Source organism: Onychostruthus taczanowskii, unplaced genomic scaffold, assembly GCF_017590055.1.
Source record: "Onychostruthus taczanowskii isolate IOZ18803 unplaced genomic scaffold, ASM1759005v1 scaffold25, whole genome shotgun sequence".
Taxonomy (NCBI): domain Eukaryota; kingdom Metazoa; phylum Chordata; class Aves; order Passeriformes; family Passeridae; genus Onychostruthus; species Onychostruthus taczanowskii.
In genome coordinates, this window is record NW_024499796.1 from 573484 (window position 1) to 596865 (window position 23382).

The window sequence follows — 23382 nt, forward strand, 5'->3', positions numbered from 1 at the left end:
CCCTATTTTTAACAGTCTGTTTACAGCCGATAAGATCTCCAGCAAAGCAACACCTCATTCGGAGGCTCATGTTGACTCGGAAAACAAACACTTTAATGAGGCCGAGCAGGCTGTAACTGAACGGGTGAGAAACCCCCTCCCCACCCAGTGCCAGCCTTGCCCATCTGCAGTGCTGGGCTGGAAGGCGAGGCAGGGAAGCTGGAATCTGACAATCCCGTTCATCCAGCTGCAGGTCCTCGGGCTGGATCAGCAGGGCTGCCCAGATCCTGAACAGCAGGTACCCCACGGCTTCACCAGCTGGTCAGTAAGAGCCAAAACCCGAGGCAGGATGCAGAAACATGTGCAAGCTCTGGGGAATGCTGAGATATTGACACCTATCAGGGTCTACTCACTCCCTCAAACCCCAAGAGAGTATTATTGTCACGGCGGGTAGTACAAGGAGCCTTTGCACAAAAATATGTTTCATCTGCGGAGAGTGTCTAGCATAATCTAATAACAGCAATAATTATCATTATTGTAGCACATAACAGTGTTCAACACGTACTAAACCCCCAGAGATGACAACAAACTGGCGGGAGGCTGATCCCTCTCTTGCCTTGAACCCCCAGGTGTGCCCGGGAGCAGGATGTGATGAATGCACTGCATGCACTGCTTAGTGCAGGAGAAAAGCTGATGGCCGTTGCCTGATGCAACTCCCCTCCAAGCTCCTGAGTCTCCTCATTCTTGGGGAGCTTTGGGCCATTGTTTGACTTAATGAAAGTGAATGCAAAAATACTATCTGGACATTTGGTAGTAGTTTTGTATCCCAAGGGTAAATCCCTAAAATACAGCAGAGGGCTGGTTGAGTCTGGGGCAGAATTGAAAGCTGAGCAACATTACACTGAATTCCACCTAACCCACGTGCACTGACCAAAGGATGAGGGAAGTTTCCCAAACCTGACATGTTCAGGCCCAGCCACGAGCACCAGAACACTCCTGCAGTCACACGAACGCAACCACGAGCATGGGAAAGTGGGGAGTGCTCTGGAGCACAGACACCCTGCACCAATACCTGCTCCTCTCGGCTTGTTTTGAGTGCAGTTGGCTGTCTCATCGAAAAATGACTATTCTTTCCACGTACAGTACGAGGTGCAGGAAGCCACACAAGATCTTATCTGCAAGGGCATGTGCACTTGGGTGGTGTCTGCACTGACAATTTCTGCAGTTTTCCCACGGTGGGGCTCACAACAGAGGAATTGCCTTGCACAGGAGAACTGCTTGGAGTGCTGAGGCAGGACAGACACCAGTGGCTGCTGATGACTCCTGCTCTTGGCTCTGCTGCAAGCGAGCTGGGACCGCACAAACACAGAGATGGCTGTGCCTGACTGAGTGCACTATTTCTGAACACACGGTGAGGGAATTTCTGAAAACCCAAAGAATAAACAACACTTTGAAAAGTTAAAAAATAATAAAATCAACTTTGTAGAGGAGGAACCAATGTCAACTCCAAGAAAATCACAGTGATCGAAGCCTGGATAATGGCAGAAATAATTGAGTAAAAAGCACACCAGGTATTAATCATTGGGCACATCTGTTTTGTGTTTTGGAATCACTCATTTCAAACTTGAGGCTAATCAGCTTTGCTGAGCTCTCAGAGTGCATCACTGCAAGTGGATGACATCAGGTTCGATGGTTGATTGCTTCCTGCTCAAAGGGCACTCCATACACAGCTGGCTGTGGGAAGCTCTGCAGAGACCAGGGGAACATGACATTCCTCAGGTCCACACACAAGGGACCAGGGAAGAGTGAGACCATCAACACGGAGCAGTGACAGGTTGTTCCCAGCCAAAGAATTTGAGGTAGAGGGAGAGAAGTACAAGTCCAGGTTGGAATATGCACAGGTGAGGGGAAGAAGGAACTGAAGCCCAACCTCTCTGATTTGTGTCAACTCAGCAGTTTTAGGTGGGGTTTAACTGCTCGGCTCATTCTCTGAGCATTGCCCACCTCCCCAGACCCAGACTCTGCACAGCTGCATCTGCTGCACTTCCCCAGGGCTGTCCCAGAGCCCAGAAATTCTGGCAGTAGGAGCAGAAATCTGCCATCTCATTTATGACTCCCAGCAATGCTGAAGCTCCTTCCCCAGCACTCCCCAGGCACAGCCCAGGGCAGAGGTGGCTCTGGAGGCTGGGAAGGGCAGCAGTGGCCCATGGGCTGCCTCCCTCTGCTCCAGGGGCGAGCAACGTGCCACTACAGCAGCAGGGTATGTTCAGAGGAAAAAGGGGTGGATACTGAAACATCATCACCTTTATGGGAGAAACAACTGCTGCCCAATTTTCCTTAGGCTTCTTAGCCAATATGATTCTTAATTTAAAAGAAAAAAGGAAATACAAATGAACACACTTTAAAATATAGTAAGAGCTGAACATGCCTTTGTATAATTAAGGTGGTGAATGGAGATAAGAAACAATATCAGAGACATTTTCCCTGGCCTGAGAACAGCTCAGAAAGAGCCAGAGTAAGGAAATAAAAAAATCTGATTATCCATTAATGTGCTCAATAGATGCTAACACTGATCTCTACTGACAGATCTGCAGAGATACACTGAGTGTAGTCTGGCACCAAGGATGAAGTAGGGCTACAAATACCAACACCCCTGACTTTGTTCACAAAATCCCTGCACTGAAACTGAAGGTCATGATGGGCATTTTACTCTTCTGAGTATTTGTGCTCCTTTAAGTTTAACTCTGGTCAATCACCCTTGCTATTATGTATTGCTGACCAAAACCTGCAATTCTCTGTCTACACAACTTTTTCTCTGGGTATTCCAACATATTTTATGTCAAATTTTAACTGAACTCTACCAGATAACCCACATTATCTTAATTGAAAGAGCAAACATGAACAAAATTTAACATACAAGCCTTCATTATTTCTAGAAATTGATGGATAAAACATTAGATGAAAAATTATACTCTGCTTTTGAAAACAGAGAAATCTGAATAGATAGCAACTAAAATCCTGTTAAAAATAAAATGCTACTGGCTTCATCCAATATTCTTTTTTGAGAACCAGAGTGATGAAGGGGAGAGAAACTGCAAATCACTGACACAGAGGCTGGAGTGGGAGGTCTCTCAGGCCCAGGAATATTTCTGCTTGTCAGAGGCTAAAAAGATTATTTATTGTTTCCTTCCTAAACCCAGCTCCACTGCCACCTGTTCAGAATTTACTATAAAGCTGTTAAACAAGACGAGAACTTTGATGCTGACTGTGAAAACAAGTTTCACTGTATCTGACCCGAGCAGCACTCACTGCTGATCCAGAAGCAAAGGAATTTGATTTTTTTCTTTAAGCACAGCTATCTTTTTACCTTTATAAGCTGTTTAAAAAATGTAAATAAAATAACTCAGTGGACAATAGAGGGCATTCATCCCCCAGAAAGACAGCCGCCACCCTTAGACATGAAATATCGCAGCACATTAAGTCATGAGACCCCGCTAATCAAAGCTGACAGGGCCCTGAATGTGATTTCTGCTGAGACTTAGCGATATCATGGGGCACTGAAGCATGCACAGCCTGCCAGACTGCCCCTGTTCATGTGACAATGGCTTTTATTCCCCAAAGGGGCCTGCGAGTGACAAGAGTCCCCTTTGTCTCCGGGCTCCCGCATTCGCAGTGCAAGAGAGGTTCATTCAAGCAGGCCCAGACACTCTTTGAAAGGCTGAAGTGTAACATAAGATGACCATGAAACACTAGCTTGCCTTCTGCCTACCCCTCATTCTTCTCCAGCACAGCCTGGCCTATTCAGGGCCTCTCGCAGCCCCGCTCGCGCTGCATTACCCCCGGTCTGCTGAATCCCAGCATTGTCCTGCCGGCACCCAGCGCTCTCCACGCCACAACGGGCTGTCCTTCCACACCAAACCAGTGTCAGTCCACACCAAACCAGTGTCCTTCCTTCCACACCAAACCAGTGTCCTTCCACACCAGAATGGGCTGTCCTTCCACACCAAACCAGCGTCCTTCCACACCAAACCCAGTATCCTTCCACACCAGAACGGGTTGTCCTTCCCATGCCAGATCAGTGAAGGAGATCAGATCAAAACATCCAGCACCCTTCCCACATCAAAACACAAAGTCTCCTTCCCACACCAAATCAACCCAGAGTCCTTCTTGCATCACTTCCACTGACACTCAAGTGCCCTTCCCACACCAGAAACACTCACCACCCTTCCCACATACACCAAATCCACCAGCACCCCGCACCCTCCCCTCACCCCACACCAAACCAGTGTCCTTCCACACCAAACCAGTGTCAGTCCACACCAAACCAGCATCCTTCCACACCAAACCCAGTATCCTTCCACACCAGAACGGGGTGTCCTTCCACACCAGAACGGGGTGTCCTTCCACACCAGAACGGGGTGTGGAGATCAGATCAAAACATCCAGCACCCTTCCCACATCAAAACACACGGGGTGTCCTTCCAATGCCAGATCAGTGAGGGAGATCAGATCAAAACATCCAGCACCCTTCCCACATCAAAACACAAAGTCTCCTTCCCACACCAAATCAACCCAGAGTCCTTCTTGCACCACTTCCACTGACACTCAAGTGCCCTTCCCACACCAGAAACACTCACCACCCTTCCCACACACACCAAATCCACCAGCACCCCGCACCCTCCCCTCACCAAATACTCCCAGTGCTCCTCTCACACCAAATCCACTGCCACCCACTGCCCTTCCCACACGGCACTCACCCAGGGCATTGCCATGGCACATCCTCCCACACCCAGGACTCTTCCCACATGGTGTTCCCCTGTTCCCCGGCCCTCTTCCCCACACCGTGGCCCCTGGCTCCCATCGCCCTTCCCAGGCCGCATCCACCTGGCAGTGCAGCCGGGCTCTGGCACCTCTGGCACAGCCCAGATCGAGGGTGGCATGGAGCCACGGCTGGATAAGGAGGGGCTCTGGGAAGGGGACAAGGCTGCTGTGCTTCACTGGAAGTCCCTGAGCAGGAGTGCTGAACCCTCCCACCTCCCCATGCCATGGGGGCCACAGTGAGCAGAGCTGGGAGCCCCTTGCCCTGCTCAGAGCTCTCACTGCTGCTCCAGCAGCTGCACACTCCCGTCACAAAAGAAACACTGGACAGCCTGGACACCTCAAAATCCTGTTCCACACCCCTGCTTCTCCCCAGCTCCCAGCGTGTGCCTGTTTCCTGCATCCCGGGAGCACAGTGCCATCCGCTGGCGCCGCTGCCCTGCCGGTGCCGCTCCCCTGCCGGCGCCTCCTCAGCACAGCCCGCGCTGCTAAACCAGAACCAGAACCAGAACCTGTCCCTGGTTCCCTCTCCTGTGCCCCGTGCTAGCACTGCCCCAAGCCCCGGGCTCAGCCTCCGACCAGCTCCTCCAAATCCAGGCGTAAGGGAAGGCCAGAGGTGCTCCAGCAACAAACAGCTGCCACGGCCATCCCCAGGGAGCTCTGGGATCTCGTTTCCCAAAGGGAACATTCTCCAAAACCTTCACGAGGAAAAGGAGCCTTACCTCTCAGGGCAGAGGACATTCATGGTTTGCACACCACAGACAAAGGGAATAACCTGCTCTAGAATAAATCACAGAATCTCACACTGGTTTGGACTGGACGGGACCTGAAAGCCAGAGCAGTTCCACCCCTGCCCTGTGCAGGGACACCTCCCACTACCCTGGGGTGCTCCAAGCCCTGTCCAGCCTGGTCTTGGAGACTTCCAGGGATCCAGAGGAAGCCACAGCTTCTCTGGGCACCCTGTGACAGGCCTCACCACCCTCACAGGGAGGGATTTCTTCCTGATATCCCACCTAAATTTGTCCTCTTTTAACTTAAAATAGTTGCCCTTATCCTATCACTATCTGTCATCTCTCTCTTTTTTATAAGCCCTTTTAAGTACTGAACTGTAAATGTCTGGTGTTTTATTGCAAATACAGCAAGAAAATATATAATGACAGTCAGGATTTGTATGGATTTCTGTCCTTTCAGGTGAGAGACTGAAGAGACAACAATCCTACATGTGAGTCTGCTTCACTGCCCCAGCTGAGAGATGGGGAAGAGAAGGACAGATGGACACCCACAGCCACTGTAATGCTCAGAGCCCCAGCTCCAGGTTGTTTGGGGTTAGACTGACTTAGGTATGTTCAGTCCCCAAGGGCACTAAAAGACTTCCTGTTATTTTTGAAGAAAATTCTATTCATCCTTCTGGCAACAAAAGAAAGCTAGAAGAAAGCTATGGCTGAGAGTGAGGAGCTGTTGAGGTTTCCTACTCTTCACCTGGGAATGAGCAGTAAATGATCTCTGCTATGAAAGAAAAAATAGAGCAATTCCACCAACAAAATCTAGAGCTTTCCAAAGCTGGATCTAGAAAGAACTGTATGTCTAATGAAAACAACAAATATCTTTGGAGCCATGAACCTAAAAATCCCACTTGAATATAATCAAATAAGATACTTCTTCATGTTGTAATTGTCAAATATTCACATTCAAAAACTTTTTGAGCAGAAGACTAAGTGTCAAGCAACTACCTGGGAACTTCAAACCAAATACAAAATATCTTTGTTTTAGTATTGAAAGAAATCAAAAAGAATGGGATTCCAGGATGTCATCTGGGAATTCAGCTGTACTGAAGAACAGTATTTTAAGAATGCCATTTGAGTTTTACTTTTGCTAAACAAGGTCAAATTGTGGTATACCATCCAAATGAACCATGTTTCTGGGAGAAAAACAAACCCTTTTGGCCTCTAAAAAAGAAAGACCACAGGATAGTTGGGAGGGACCTTCAAGACCATTCAGTTCCACCTCCTGCCATGGGCAGGCACACCTCCCTCTACCCCAGGTTGCTCCAAGCCCTGACCAAGCTGGCATGGAACCATTCCAGGGATGGGGCAACCATGCTGGAGATGCTGCAGTGCTGCAAAACTGGGTAAAGCACACCAGATCCTGGGTCTGGTGAACTCCTGCCTGTGTCAACCACCCAGACACAGACACAGGAGGTGTTACACATTTGGAATATGAGCCTCAGTGGTAAAGAGGCTTCAAAACCCCTCCAACTGAGACCTGAGGCTGGGGCAATCACATGGGACCAGTGAGGTTTTCCAAGCCCTCTGGTTGCAGGTGGGGTGAAGACAGCACAGCAGGTCTATGACCAAGGACTAAAATCCCTTCTTTTCTTGCTAAGGACAAGGAAAACAAAAAAGAATACAACCATTCCTTAAATTCTCCAAATTAAAGCCTATTAACCTATTACTTTCAAAGGCCAGCAAAGGAGTGGAGGAGGATTCCCTGGCATTCTGTCTTCAGTCAGCAGAAAAGCCGAGGGTGAGCCCAGGCTGCTTCTGTACATGGGAAGAGCACGCTAAGCTGCAGCATTCACAGCGTGCAGCTGCTGGGATGAAATGGAATTCACATTGAAATGCATCCAAAAAAAAAAGGACACAGACATTCACAGAGAGCTGGCAAGGTAAATTTATTTGAAAGACATGACCCACCTCTTTGTAATTGCCCTGGAGATAAAGATGACTGACATGTTCAAGCAAATAGTTCCGGTCTGCTGTGTGGAGCTGGTAAATGCTAATCAGGGGGTCAAGCAGATTAGCTGGGCACTGGGAGAGCATTCCGAGCACACGGGCCTGCAGCTTCTTCAGCTTGGTGCCAGACTTCAAAAAACAACCAAAAAACAATCAAACACAGGTTTGGTAAAGATGGCTGTGATTCAAGGGTGGTTGAAAATGCAGCTTGTTTAAACAGAGTAAGCGAATTCCTCTGGAAGGGATTCTCTGATTTCCCCACGAAGTCTGCAGGCAGAAATCACAACAACATGATACACATTTTTTCCACAGCACCCACTTTAAGAACATGAAATGTTTGTGGGGTAATTCTGGAGAAGGAATAGGGCCTTGTGCAAAAGTAAAATCTGAAACTGGAAAAATGCCCTCTGTGCTAACAGAGCTCTTCAGAAATTCTCCCCTCTAGTTCCCAGCAGAAAATCTTTGAATCCAGCGACTCCCCTCTAGGGAGATCTCACCTATCAGGCATAAGAATTCCATTTTCATTCCCAGGCTTGCTGCTGGGTGCATGAAGGGTAGGGAAAGCAAAAGCGCCATCAAAAGATGCACAGACACAGGTATTTAAATCCTTGTTCTCCCACATGATCATTCACTCATGATACAGGAATTTCAGTGCCAGTAGCACTTTGCCAATCATGTAATGGCAGAGCTTAACATCTAACCAGAGCCATTTGGAAAAATGGGAAAGGAAGCAACACAAATATAAAGGTATCCTGCAGTTCAGAGCCAAAAGAGCACAGAAAAGAGACAATCTCAGTAGGTCAGAACATCTGAAGGCAGAAGGAATGGTAAACATTAGGACATATAATCTGATGACCCAACTTTACAGAACTAATCATTCAGCTGCTGAAAAGGCAGGCTGTTCCCATTTTCTGCATTCCCACCATATGGCAGGAATTAAGCAATCCTACAGTAACTGACTTCTATTTGCAGAGCTGGAAGAACACACAGAGCACATTTCTACAACTGGGTTTCTCCTGACAGCAGGGATGTGGGTTCCAGTGGGAGAGCCTCCAGCCTGGAAAGGCTGCAAGAGCAATGCTGGATCAAAGTGGTTTGATCTGGAGAGATGAAATCCCAACTTTGGAAGGGAAACAGCTCTGGCGGCACAGCTCCCAATACGATTTCATTTTCAGGTCAGCATGCCACAGATAACATCTCACTGTGTTTCACACCTTGTCACACACTGTATAAGGCTACAGAGAAGATACTGAACTTTGGAAAAAAGTGAAACTAGAGATACCTGAGGAACGTTACAATCAATTGCCCTCTCATCTCTCCCAGCTCTCTTGCTTTCTCTTTTTCTAACCTGTGGGACAGCAGGATGTGCTTTTATCCAAAGCTGCAGCTCCGTGGTGATGCAATACCCCAGGGAATGCCCTTTCCCCTTCCAATCACTGCTGCTCTCCAGCATGGCCAGGAGTCCTGCCAAAGGGTCCTCCAGTCTGGCAAAGCCCCGCCTGATTTCTTCCTTGAGCTGCCGAGATACAAAACCACATTGTCATGTACAAAAAGATTAGTGAATCCTCCCTTCCCCCAGCTGAACACAAAGCTTTATTTTTTTAAAATTTAATCTATTCAGAGAGGTAACTGTTGCTATTCAGCCACCATCCGCGCCTCCAGTGACTTTTCATGTCATTACAGATTCCTTCATGGCTCACTGCACCTCAAACCCAATGGGAAAAGCAGCAATTGTCCACACTAATTATCCCATAAAGACAGAGAAGTTGTTCTGTGGGGCAGACAAAGGGGCTTGGGATTTGGGGGAGGGGGAGAAGTGAGCTGGAGAGAGGGGTGTTATTGGGAAAATGGCAATATTGAAGGTAGAGAAGTGGGCTCAAAAATCTCCTGATCTTCTAAGATACCTGCAAGGTGTAGTACAAGAACCCCTCCTCATGGCTGCACCACAAACCTGCACATTTGACCTTATGCCCACTTCAGCCACAACAGTGCCCATAATTGGAATATCTGTGAGTCTCAAATTAGTTTGGATTTTACACTCAGATCAAAATGAATGAAATATCTGAGCTCAAATTCTGTCAGATTGTCATCCTCCAGATCTGTACTCCTTCCCCCAAAAGCTCCCTGAGCACCTCCTGCCCCTGCACATCTCCCTGAGCCTAAAGGCCCCACAAAGGGGCTCACAACATGGGAAAGCTCCACGCTATAAATCTTAGGAATGCCAGGGTGATGTGTTCAGAAATGTGAAGGAATTGGACCCTCACTTTGTGAATGTTAATAGGCTACTTACTCCCCATCTGGCAGAAGTGATAAATTAGCAGTACTGAGCAGTATCTCTATAATGTTTACATTAGAAGTAGTTTCCAGGGAGCTGGGAGGGTTGGCAGGGTGAGGAGGTGGCATCCTCAGCACCCACACAGGACCTCTCACTGCATGGTACATCATCAGTGTGGAGCAGGGCGAGAGCAGAGACAGAGACAAGAAATCACTGAGAGCAGCTGCTCTCTTTCTTTTCTGCCTAAAAAGCCAAATCCAAAAGATGCTCATTCCTGCTGCAGCCAGCACTTGTAATTTACTGGATTCATGGCCCCATTCGGAACTTCCAGTGGAAACAATATAAAATTTGAAGAGCAACATGGAAAACAAAATAAAATCTACAAAAAATTTGCCAATTAATTTTTTCTTTTTTTTATTCATTGACAGTTTTTACTGGAAGACAGTTGTTTTCCAGAGTGTCTTTCATGTCTGGAAAAACCACAGAACCTATGGTTTATGACAGAAACCGTTTCTTTCTCAGTAGGCTATAAAGGCAGTATGAAAAAGCTGATGACTAATGGAGATGGGACTTTAGATAAGAGATTTCTCCCTCTAAGTAATTTTCCCTGTGGCAAGAGTTTGCAATGTTAAACACAGGGCTCCAGCTTTTCTGGGAGATGCAGCAGAAGGCAAAGATGAGCTCTGATCCAACCACAAACATCCAATACAACAGCCAAAGGAAAACAAACCAACTCGCCAACTCCACTGTGCTGTTTGGAAATGGCTTTTCCCCCCCCAAAAGCCCCACTTCAGCACATTTGGAGCTTCCACCACCCTGCTCAGCTCCTCCTTGGGCTGGAATCTGAGCCTGGGCTCTGGCAGGATGGGCTCCAGCAAACACCAGGTCCTGCTGGCGCAGGCAGAGCAGCTCCCAGCACTGACCCCATCGCCGGCAGCACAAACTGTGCTCGTCTGCTCTGGGTCTGCCCTTTGCACAGTGAGTCTGTGATGAGCTGGGAAAAAGCCTCCTGCCAAACCTCCCAGCAAGCCTTCAGCTAGGGCATCTATAGTCTGAGGGGGAAAGGAGGAGAACAAAAAGGGCACGAGACACCTAAATCAGAGAGGAAAGAGTGCTGTGCTGCCTGGCTCATCCCTCTGCCAGAGAGGGATTCCTCTCAAACTTTTTTTGTAATTGCCATTTCCATTTCAATTGATTCCCATGGCAGGGAATGCTCCTTGGGGGGATTTCTACAGCCTGACAGATCATGGGAATAGGAAAATGTTGCTGATGTTCAAACTACACAGTCCTTTATTCAGCTTTGATCCCCTCTTTCTAGTCCCACAGCTCCGGGCAGTCTGCTGATGCTTCCTGGTTATTCCCAAACTGTCATTCCTGTGTAGGAAATGACCATTTCTTGTACCCATATTCCAGAACTGGGGTCACGCCCTGGCAGACGCATTCCTGCCCACGGTCACTGATTTGAGGCCAAGGGGCTGATTTACCCCAGCTATGGACAATACTGACCTGCAGGCACACACAGCGAGAGGCAGAGAAGCTCCTGCCGCTTACCTGGCATTGGGGCAGGCTGAGCTGGACTTAATTCAACTTATCTCAGTTATTGGGGCTGGACATTTGGGGGGCAGCAGCAGCACAACCCACCTGAGCTGCACACAGAGGACAGAGCAGCCCAGCCCCTCAAAACAGAGTCTGCACTTGCTGTGGGTGCACAGCCCTGGGCATGGCTCAGCCCATCCTGGTGTCATCCTGGGGACAGTGTGACAAGCATGAGTCAGAACCCACTGGGACATTCCTGCTGTGGCCCCCCACAGCAGCTGGGCTCACCACAGCTCTCCCCATTGCTCCAGAAAGGTTTTCCTTGGGCACCCTCCAAGCTGAGAAACACCCTCCTCCTCAGCACACAGCCTGGAGGGGACACACCTGCAAACCCCCCTGAGGTCCTGCAAAGCCCAGGGGACACTGGGGTGGCCAACAGAAGATAGACATGGAGCTGTAGGAATTAATCTAAAGGAGGCCACTAAGTTGGTCTGAGGGCTGGAGCCCTCTGCTCTGGAGCCAGGCTGGGAGATCTGGGGGTGCTCACCTGGAGAGGAGAAGCTCCAGGGAGAGCTCAGAGCCCCTTGCAGGGCCTGAAGGGGCTCCAGGAGAGCTGGAGAGGGACTGGGGACAAGGGATGGAGGGACAGGACACAGGGAATGGCTCCCACTGCCAGAGAGCAGGGCTGGATGGGATATTGGGAATTAGGAATTGTTCCCTGGGAGGGGGGGCAGGCCCTGGCACAGGGTGCCCAGAGCAGCTGTGGCTGCCCCTGGATCCCTGGCAGTGCCCAAGGCCAGGCTGGACAGGGCTTGGAGCAGCCTGGGACAGTGGGAGGTGTCCCTGCCCATGGCACAGGGTGGGACTGGATGAGCCTTAAATTCCTTCCCAACCTAAACCAGTCTGTGATTCCATAGATCCTGGGGATCCTCCAGCTTTTCCACCCCCAGCAGAATCACAGCAGTGCTCTCTGCCAAAGGACGTGTCCATGGGAGGCTTTTTCTTTTCCAGAATATTTTTCTTCCCAATCCACATACACATCCCAGGATACCCAGTGCAGAGATTTTGATGATTTCTCTTTCCTGCTGTTGTTTTGTGGGATTAACTGCCCTCCACACCTAAAGAACAATATTTTTTCTCCAACTCTAACAAAACTTGATCGAAAGCTGAAGGTTTCAGAGTTGCTGAGCTCAAGTCTCTGCCAGCGAGTGACCATTTGGAAAGGCACCTCTCACATTGGGTTTCCAGTTGTTTATTCCAGCTGGCAACCACAGACTAAAAGTAATGGAAAGTCTAAGAGCAGCAGCCCAGGACAGTGAGTAAGCACTGCAGACACCCAGGATGGAGCACATCCACCAGGTCCTCAGCCACACTGGCCACTCCACACAGGAGATGCTCCACGTGGTTATGTGGGAACTGCAGGGCTCTGGGCCTTCTAGAAAAGGACCCATTTCACTTCTGAACCTGCCTAAGCAGCACAGAGTAAAACATGGAAAACTCCCCCCTGCATCTGCTGGTTTCGTTAGTTTTCAAGCTTCCAAACTCAGATGCAATATATTTTACTGCCTATGAAAAATCTCAGTGTAGAGCCCATAGGTTGCTGTATAAAAATAACAGCAGTAATTTTAGACAGCAGTGTATTGCATTCACCACTCTAAAAGGCAAAACCAAACCAAATCAGAAAAAAAAAAAAAACTTCAAATATGAAAGCTTTGATATATCCACTTGGCAAAAAGCACTTTTCTACCAAATTCAACTCTCATTTTTTTTCAGCTACTAGCAATATTCTTCCCCCTCCCCCCAAGAGTCTCCATTTAATGGACAAAAAAAGTGTTTTAAACAAAACAAAAACAACTTTGATTTTCTTTCTTTCTGTAACTCAGCCCTGGAAACTCCAGCTCTTTTCTAGGAGCCCCTGAGCTGCTCCCGATCACACAAAGCTACCTTTTCTTTCCACTGGTAGCTGCAATGCAGAGGCTCTTGCCCTGATGCTGGAATGGAAGCAGCCATGCAGGCTCGGACATGCTCTGCATCCAGAGAAACGCTGCGTGCAGGGCTCAGCCTTACCTTCCCCAGCTCCTGCTTTGTCCAGAGAAGCTGAAGGGTTTTCAGCAGTACGAGTGGGTCCTGGCCTGGAGGAGGAGGAAGAGAGAAAAGGAGAGAGAAAATCAAAACAAAACAGATTTATTGGCTCTTAGAGTCAGCCCAGACACACTGGGGCATTGTTTCACCCCAGAGAAATCTGCTACTCCATGCTGGAAACCACCAAGCTCCAACTGCCAGTCAGGATTAGTGTGTAAAACCCTTCACTCTGAAATCCTAACAAAATCCCAGCCGGCAGCCAGGCAGGCTTTAACTCAGCAGCCCTGGCTGTGCTGGGCAGCTCCAGCCCTGCTGCCGCACGCCCTGCCCGCGCCACCCTCCGCAGGGCAGAGCGCAGGGCCCCGGACGGGCAGCGCAGCTCGGCAGGGGTGAGCAGCACGGGACGTCTTCATGCATGGCTCTGCAGTGGGAGCTCTTGGCCAGCTGGGATGGAGGAGGGTGACCCTGCGTGTGCCCAGGGCGCTGCCCTGCCAGGCTGGACACCAGTGGGGCTGCAGTGGGATTCAGGCCAGAGGGTGCCTGAGGAAGAGGGGAGATGAAAGGCTGCTGTGATAAGTGGCAAGGCCAAACAAAGAGGGATCAAATATTTTAAAAAAAAAGGTTATTTGGAATTTTCCTCTTTTCGTCTAGCTATTGCAGAACTTGCATTCAGTTGTTCTTTTGTGTGTTATCATCCCTCATACAGTCACACCATTATTCATCACAGCAATATTCATCACACCAGTACTTCTAAAGCAATTGTTAGGAATATTTCATTCTAAAAGCACTAACATATTTGATATCTGATTCTACTTAATTCACAATCATTTACTTACAAAAACAAAGACACAAAATATTCTGAATGAAAATAATCTGAAGCATCAAGAGTTAAAATGTGAAGAATGAATTTAAAAATCTGAATGAACTCTCTAAACCAATCCTCCTAACGCACCTCCTCTTATGTTTTCATACAGCCAAAAGAAAAATGTTAAACTGAAAAGAAAACTTCCTTTTAATCACCTTCTGTGTTTTACAATTCCTAAAGAGCTTATTTCCAAATGCTAGATTTCATGCTCAGTATCTCATCGCACTTCATATTTCAGGTCACAAAAAACTCCTTCAGCTGTGAAAGGCTCTACCTCATCCAGCTGAACTCTGAGGCACTGCATTTATAAAATACTTGAAGTAGCAAGCTGATTACTGGTTGAGCCAAGAGCATGATAATATTCCCATTATCCACTAACCTCTGGGAAACACCAGCCAAATTAAAAATGCCACATTTACAATTCACAAGATAATATTTTCTCTCATCTCTGGTTGTTCTGAAATGCTGAACTCTCCAAACACTGGCTGTTCTCAGCTACCGCTCCTCCTTAGGAAAAAGAAAAGGCTCTTTTTACACCAAAACAGAAGAAAAGCCAGATCTCTTCTCCCCAGTAAATTAGCAAATTACAGTCAAATTCAGTCCATGTGTGTGTGCATATCTGCACACTCTCCTCTTGGCCTGACTCCCAAAGAAATTTATACACACAGAGGGGGAAAAAAAGAGAATGCAACGCAGTGTGTAACCAAATACACTGTAAATCTGAGCTGTAATTAATGCAGGGAACCGGCTGGAATGATACAGGAAATGAGAGCAGTTAGGAGAGCAGTGTTTCACTTCACATACAACCAATAATTCAACTTGTTAAAAGCTAAACCTCAGTCAACAAACCCAGCCCTTTTCTTACTGACTGTTTCCTACCTTACCACCCTGCCACTGAAACCCGAGCTGATACAGCAGGAGGAAAACATCTCTGCAGTCAGTTCTAAGCAAGCCACCAGTGCCAGCGTGGCACTGAGCAGTCACAGGAACACAGGGACACCTTCCCTGCCCCAGAGCTGGGACACACCCAGAGCTGGTTATTTCCACAGAGCACCCCTGGAGCACAGCATCCACTCCTCAGCACGGCAGGGACATGGACCTGGTGGAGACACTGCAGAGGAGAAGGCTCCAGGGAGACCTCAGAGCCCCTTCCAGTGTCCTAAGGGACTCCAGCAGAGCTGGAGAGGAACATGGGACAAGGGCCTGGAGGCACAGGACAAGGGGGAATGGCTTCACAATGACAGAGGGCAGGGACTGAACAAGGAGAGAAACTGAAAAATCTGCTGGTGTCTGCACAGGGCTGTTCCCTTCCTCACCTGGTGAGGCTTCTGGGAATCCAAGGACAAGGCACGGTCAGGGGCTGAACATAACAAAATAACCCAAAAGCAGTTGCTCCCAGAGCCAGACATAAACAGGAGATCAAAGCCACCTCGTGTCCTGGGCTCATCCCACCACAGGGAGGACACTGCAGCTCCTGCAGGACCTGGAGCTATTGCATCCAGTTGCTCTCCAGATGAGACAGAAGATGGAAATGTGAAGGTCTCCTGAATGAAATGAACAATTAATCTGCTCTGTTTCCTGCAGGATCTCTTTGGAGGACTGTCCTCCTCACAGTTCTCCTGGCACCCCTAGAGAGTGAAAAATGAGTGTCTTTGACATGGATAATTAATGAAAAACTACTGCCATACTCGGGCAGGACACCAGACAGGCACCTGCTCATCCACATCCGAGAAGGAAGAAGAGAATCAGCAATAAACTAATACTAGGACATCCAAGGAAAACCAGGGAGTTTCACAAGCCTTCCAGAAAAACCTGGAGATCTTGTGGCTGCTCCACACAGCAGGGAGCGAGGGAGAAGTACAAGGTAAGAAGGGATAAAGCAAAGTGACTGAAAACCAGATGGGCAGAACTGAACCACAAGGGCATCTGGGCTCAGCTCTGGACAAGAACAAGGCAAATATGGGGCCAAAAAAACCCCATCCTTCCCTCCAAGGACACCCAGAAGCTCCACTGCTAAAGAGAACTTCAGTCCTGCAGAGTCTCCTACGTCCTGGAGAGATAGCCAGCTATTAGCAAGGGGCATTCTGTGAGCAAAAAAAAAATCCCCAGTGTGGAAAGTCAGAGAAACCAGGTCTCCCTGCTCCAGCTTTGAGCAGCTGAGGAGGGTCAGGAGACGTGTCCCTGACCCTCCTGTTCCTAGCCCTGAGCCCTTCCAGTTCCTAGACTGAGCTCAAGAGAAAGTGCTCAGTCTGACACTGACCCTTCACAGCTCCCAAAAAAGGGGGTTGCAGACCTTAAAACAGCTGGAAAAGCCTCACCAAATCAAGGTTAAAGCACTTTGGTGGAGATCTCAGAAAGACACATCTGCACCAACTCCAACAAGACACAAAAGACCTCAAGTTTTGGCACTGACATTTTCTCCCAATAGCATGTTCCTGTTTTAAACATTTTACATTAATATATTTCCTTTGAATGTTTTTCATTCTGAAAATTAATAAGTTCTGCCCTGAACCTGGTACCAAAATTGCAGGAGATGGTAAATCAAATGCCTTCCAGTTCTCAAGATCTGTGGTTACATTTCAAAACCATATAAACCACAAGGCTTATATTTTTGAGTTAGAAAAGTGCCTTTGAGGAAAACCATAAACTACTTTCCGTTCATTCTCTCCATTTCCTTTGTGCATCTGTCACTCAAACCCTGCTGTGATCACAACAAAAGCAGTGCCCGGGGGCTGGTGAGGTAAGCACTGGATTTGCTGCTGAGGTTTGTAGTGGTGTCCTTGCAAAATTCTGCTGCATTATTCACCAGTGCAGCTGAAACCCAGTGGCAAGAGAAACCCCCGTTCTCATTGAGCCTCCTCTTACCTGAGGAAAGGGTGACATCCAACCCCAGAGGCGGAATTTCCCAAGGAAAAAACCTCTTGACACTTTCTCTTTGTGCCCAAAGCCATTAAATGCCTTGTAGCCCAAAACCTGGAAGAATTACAGTCAGCAGAAGAAAAGATATTCAATGAAAAAAAAACAATCTCAAAGAAGGTAGAAGAAGTGAGTGAAATGCAAGGTCACAGCCCCCATACTGTCACAGCTGAAAGTCATGTACAGGAAAAGTCAAGAACAAAATATTAATTATGAATCACAAATTTATGGAATCACTGAATGTCCTGAGCTGGGAGGGAGCCCAAGGATCACCCAGCCCAGCTCCTGTCCCTGCCCAGACCCCCCAACAAGCCCACCCTGTCCATCCCTGGCAGCGCTGTCCAAAGGCTCCTGGAGCTCTGGCAGCCTCGGGGCCGTGCCCCTTCCCTGGGGAGCCTGGGCAGTGCCAGCACCCTCTGGGGGAAGAGCCTAGCCCTGAGCTCCAGCCTGAGCTGCCCTGGCCCAGCCCCAGCCGTGCCCTGGCTCCTGTCCCTGAGATTGGTGCTGTCCCTCTGCTGCCCTACAATGGTTATGTTTTCTTTAGGCAGCCAGCTTGTCCCCCTGTCCTTCAAGTTAATGAAATTTTAATAAATGTTTAATGGAATATCCAACCCACCCAGTAGCCAATCAGTGAATTTTTACTATTACTTATTGTTTTGTATGCCTTCTGCCCCAGTAAATCCCTGGAATCTGTTCTCAGTGAAAACTTCTGCTTATCTCGACATGTCTTTGAGATGTATTTCTGAAAGGAAAACTGAACTTGAAGGTATTTCCACGTCCCCCATAGGGCAGGTGGCCCATTTGGACTTTAAAACTCCAATACCTCAATAAAGACAATGCACAAGCTGGGGGTTTGAGTGAGCAGAGCCATTCACCCTCTTCTGTTCCAGCAGCAGGAGGGGCACACCCACTTTAGGTCATTTAAATTGCATTTGTGGACAAATAAATTGTGTGTTATGTGTGAATTAATCAAAATCTCTTATCCAAACCTAGCTTGTCTCAGTTTTGTTCAGAAGTGGCTGCAGCTCACAGCAGGTGTGTGCTGGTTTTGCAGAAGAACAGGCACAGAAATAATATCACTTACATGGAGCAAATGGATACATTTTCTAGTGCCTAAATTTGAACTGCTGAGGACAAGCTGATGTAATTAAAAAGGTACAAAATTCCTCTGTAGAAACCCACTGATTGTGACACCTTCCAGCTGTTCATGCTGTGCCCCCTTTAATGAGCACATGGAACATTAATAAACCTTTCAGTTTATTATTAGGAGTCAGCACTTGGTGATTGATCCCAATCCCCACTGACTGCAGTGATGAGTCCCCCACTAAAGACTGAAAGCAGCCAGAGCACCCCTGCACTGCTCAGGTAGCAGTGCCTGCAGGGACAGGGAATGCTGCCAGGACAGGCTGCTCCATTTCCACCACTGAATCCAACAGAGCCAAATTTACAAGAGGATCAGATGTCACAAAACTGTTTCATTTCAGAAACAATACATTGCTCTGCTTTAGCACCATTTCCAGAGCTCCAAGACTCTCTTCCCATCTCAGCAACCCATTCCTTCACTGTGCTTCCCACAAAAGGCAGATATGCTTGAGAATGTCTAACTGCATTTAGCTGAACTCTCGCAGCAAGCAAATGAAGCAAGAAGATGGAAAGAGTCCTTGTTACTTGGCCTGTCTGGCTCACTCCAGCCTTGGCTCCGTGTCCAGTTTCAGCTGCTGTTTGCTGATCCGCAGAGCTTTGAACTCGGCTGCACCAAGCCCTTCCCATCTCGGGAGGGAAGGAACCACACCAGCGACCACAGCACACACCACACACCTCCCCTGCAATTTGAACATTAAAGACAGAGCCTTTGGGGAGGTCTGGGAGTCCAGGTTCACCAAGGGAAAGAAAGGCATTTCTTACTTGTTCCTCCAGCTCTTCATCCACACATTTGATTCCACTTTCTGCACTAATGCAATCAGTGGGAGGATCTACATCAGACAGGAGGGGAAAATATCCCAAAATGTGCTGAGTTCCTCACTTGCAATCACCTGACTTTGAACATCAGCTCATTTTCAATCACCAGAAACCTCTTGTAAGATGAATGGTTCCACACTTCTTCATTCATCGGCCAGCTGTGACTGCTCTGCTTCTCCAGCCCTGTGACGACAGCCACCTCCTGCTCGCCTGTCCCTGTGGCCTCTCTACAGCAGATGAAGATTCCCACAGCTGGGATTGGTTCTGAACTAAAGGGGTCACATCACCTAACACACTGCCACAAGCTGGCCCAGCCATCCCTGGGAACTGCAGAACCAGTTTATGTTTTGTTCATATGCCAGATGGAAAAGTCAGCTCAGAGTGATTTCCCCAGCCCAGTTCTCTGCCTGTATTGAGAGCAGGGGCAAAGCTTTATTCCAATCCAACTGAGATGGCTGTTTCACTCAGCAGGAAATGTTTTGCTTCACTTTAGGGAGGAGATCAGTATCTAGAGGCTTATCTTTTTGTGGCTCTTTATCATCTTCCAGACAGACTTGGTTTAACAGAAACTTCTAACTCAGTGATGCACCTTGCAAGGTGTACAGGCCAGCAACTCCTCCACGAGACTCTGCTTTGGAACTACTCTGTTAATGTGCCAACATGCAGCCATGTATCACAGAATTAGTCCTAATGAATGTGTGTTCTCTAGTGCCCTTGCATAAGCTTACACCAAGCACACAACCACAGAATGGCTGGGGCTGCATCTGGCTCTGCAGGCAATACTCATCTCATGTTCCTCACTTGGTTCTTCTAGACAAAAGCCAGAATTCCTCAGGTGCCATTAGCTGAGCCCACACTTTCCTGGGATCACTCTGTGAAGCCGTACCTTGTCTGTGCTGCTGACTACATCATTATTGAAAAAGCAGAATTAGGAGTTCAAACAGAAATATGGGGGAGAATGAGGTGCAGAGGCAGAACATGGAGAAACTGCCCTGCTGGAGAGGGAAAGGGGAAATGAACAGTGTATTGAAAGCAAGAGAAGTTTTTCTAGAAAAGAAGCCAGCCTTTCTCAATGGCAGCAAAAATCATTCTCTAACTAAGGGCAAGTGATATCCTTTCCATTCTGAGAAATTTGAGTTATGAAAACATAATGGGAGCCCTCAGCATTTGGCTGATACATGCTTGATTTCTAAGTGAGTCAGAAGTTCACATTCTTCTACTGCAGCCTCCCAACTGAAAACAATCCCCACACTTCAAGCAAAAGAATAATAAAGCACACATATGCTTCTTATAAAACAATCCTTACAAATAACCATGTCTTTTGTTTTCCTAATGGCTAAAATTCATCATTTCCCCCCCAAAAAGCTCAGATCAAACAAAATGCGCTCTCATTAAAAGAGAAGGCTTGCTTGGCTGAGCACAACAGGCAGTGACATTGCCCTCTTATTTTCTTAGTGCTTTTTGTCAATGGAGAGCCTGGAGAGCTGCTCCCCAGGCTCGGTGGGGCAGGGCAGGCTCAGCACAGCCCCACCCCTGTGCTCCAAACAGGGGCTTTCCTCCCCCTCTCCCCACATCAGCCCCGAGAGCATCCACATTCCTCTCAGTCCCAGAGTGTACAGACACCTGATCAACACCACCACCATGGAATCCCAGACTGGTTTGGGCTGAAAGGGACCTCAAAGCCCATCTCATTCCAACCCTGCCATGGGCAGGGACACCTCCCACTGTCCCAGGCTGCCCCAAGCCCCATCCAGCCTGGCCTTGGGCACTGCCAGGGATCCAGGGGCAGCCACAGCTGCTCTGGGCACCCTGTGCCAGGGCCTGCCCTCCCGCCCTGGGAACTCTTCCCAATTCCCAATATCCCATCCATCCCTGCCCTCTGGCAGTGGGAAGCCATTCCCTGTGTCCTGTCCCTCCATCCTTGTCCCCAGTCCCTCTCCAGCTCTCCTGGAGCCCCTTCAGGCCCTGCAAGGGGCTCTGAGCTCTCCCTGGAGCCTTCTCCTCTCCAGGTGAGCACCCCCAGCGCTCCCAGCCTGGCTCCAGAGCAGAGGGGCTCCAGCCCTGGAGCAGCTCCATGGCCTCCTCTGGACACATCCAGCAGCTCCAGCTCCTCCCTGTGCTGGGCCCAGGGCTGGGGCAGCTCTGCAGGTGGGGTCTCACCTGAGCAGGGCAGAGGGGCAGAATCCCCTCCCTTACAACACCTGGGCATCACACCCAGCACGGGAGCAGAGGATGCTCTTCAGAGCTGGTGCCAACTCAACGAATAAAAATGAAACCTGACCAAGGAGTCACCCAGCTCTGGAACATCCTTGCCGTGCCTGAGATGCCCCAGTCTGGGCAGCAGAAACTTCCCTTGCCCAGGAGTGAAAAGCCTGTCCCACAGTGTCACCCTGAACAAGGTGTGACATCACCTCAGACAAACAGAGACCATTTGGGGATGCTTTCAGTGCACCCTGGCTGGACAAGAAATGCAGCAATGCATACAGAAATAGCAATTCTAAAAATCACACCAAGAGCTTGCTTTCTAGGCAGTTGATGAAATCCAACTTCATAAAAGCCTAAAAATGTAACAATCATAAACCTTGTGCAGGTAGTTGTCAATACTCTCACGTGGTTTCCTCTCTCTTAGAGGGGCTCTAACCTCAGTGTCGAGGTACCTGCAGCACCAGGATGACAATCTCTGACACAGGTTAATGGAGACACACCTGGGAGGGGAGCACAGCACTGCAGTCCCTCATTCCCTTCCCATTTTACACCTCTCCCTCCACCCTCATGGCCAGGCACAGCCAGAGGGGTGGCTCAAGGCCCTGAGCTGGGTGGACCCCCATCCTGACCAAACCAGGGTTTGGACTCCTGTGTTCAAAACAGTTTAAACAAAACCCACAGTTTAATCTTAGCTTTTCTTTTCCTTCAAAAATTCAGCCAGGCTACCCTTACTTCCTTTAGGCCCCAGCTCCATGCATTTTTCCAGAGATGAAGAGAATTAGGTTTTGTTCTCATGAACAAACTCAGTGTTGAGGGAAGGGTGAGGAGCGAGTCACCATGTTCCCAGAAGGAGGACAACAATCAGTGCTGTGGAATGAGCCCCTCCTCACATCCCACTGTCCTGCCAAGCTCCTCAGGCCAGGACCAGGAGGATCTGTCACAGCCAGGGTGCCAGTTAACGCCCTTGCACTGAGTTGATGGCACTTTCATAGAAATGGAAATTCACTTTAAAAACACCTAAAACAGCACTCCAGAAAACTAACCATTTTTTCTTTCAAACTTATCAACCCTGCAAAGGGGAGGAAAACTGATATTGTCCATGATAAAAGGGGAAACTTCTTAATTATGTAAGAGACTGAGACTGCCAGGAACAGCAGCAGCCCCAGAGGACTCAAGCACAGGATGGGAAAGAATCATCAGATCCAGAGTACTATCATAGAGCTAAAATTATATCTATTTTTTTGCCTCCAGACATCTCTGGAAATCCCCAAGTTCTAAACCTAACAACCTTTAACTGTACATCCTAAGTAGTTTTATATGAAAAAACCCACCTGGCAATTCTAAAAAGCTGTAGTACGTATTTTGAAGCCATCCAACCTTTTTTTGAGAACAGTAACAATAGTTTGATTCTTGTATTAAAGGCATTCCCAGCTTTTCTTCTGCCAGTTCCTCCCCTGAGCACATTTCAGCAGCAGCACATTGCTGAACGGGGCAGGGCCCCTCCCTTTCCCAGGTCAGTGGTCCTGAGCCAGTCAGGCCCTGGGCAGAACCAGAGTGCTGGGCAGTGGAGGGGCTTGCAAGTGTTCAAAAAAGGTGAATATGTGGCACCTGGGGACATGGTGACATGTTTACTCAGGTAAACAAAGTGGAGGAGACCCATCTGTCCAGGCTGAACCTAGCCCTCCAGAGGCAGAGGGAAATTGCTGCTTTGCTTATGTTGAATAAAACAGTGGTTAAACCCCTAAGTTAAAAGAATTTCTCCTTCTTCCTCCTACATCTCAGAATGATAGAGTAAAACTCCATCTCTGGTAGAATCCCAGACTAGTTTGTTGGAAGGGCCCTTAAAGATCATCTCGTTCCACCTCCCCTGCCATGGGAAGGGACACCTGCCACTAGACCAGCACTGACACTCAGCATTATCAGACCTTCAAACAATGCATTCTTCATCCATACTTCTGCTGCAGCTTTTGAAAATCCCACCCTGAGGTGCCAGGAACAGTTCCAATCATTCCCAAA

The 23382-nt window shown here is 48.4% G+C and overlaps 1 protein-coding gene across 8 annotated transcripts in view; it reads right to left on the reverse strand.

The window, feature by feature from the left end:
- Nucleotides 1–23382, reverse strand: part of EXD3 (exonuclease 3'-5' domain containing 3) — a 251278-nt gene that overhangs the window by 163180 nt on the left and 64716 nt on the right. For 6 of the 8 annotated variants that reach the window (XR_005952833.1, XM_041406500.1, XM_041406498.1 and 3 more), the window contains 3 exons: nt 13407–13471; nt 8877–9044; nt 7490–7657 (listed from right to left, as the gene is read on the reverse strand). Coding sequence is in view for 7 of the 8 variants with exons in the window: in XM_041406500.1 (XP_041262434.1) it covers nt 7490–7657; nt 8877–9044; nt 13407–13471 (401 nt within the window). In the remaining variant the exon portion in view is untranslated. Of the gene's footprint in view, nt 1–7489; nt 7672–8876; nt 9045–13406; nt 13472–23382 lie in introns of those variants that run through there. The other 2 variants (XM_041406503.1, XM_041406504.1) reach the window with 2 other exon arrangements.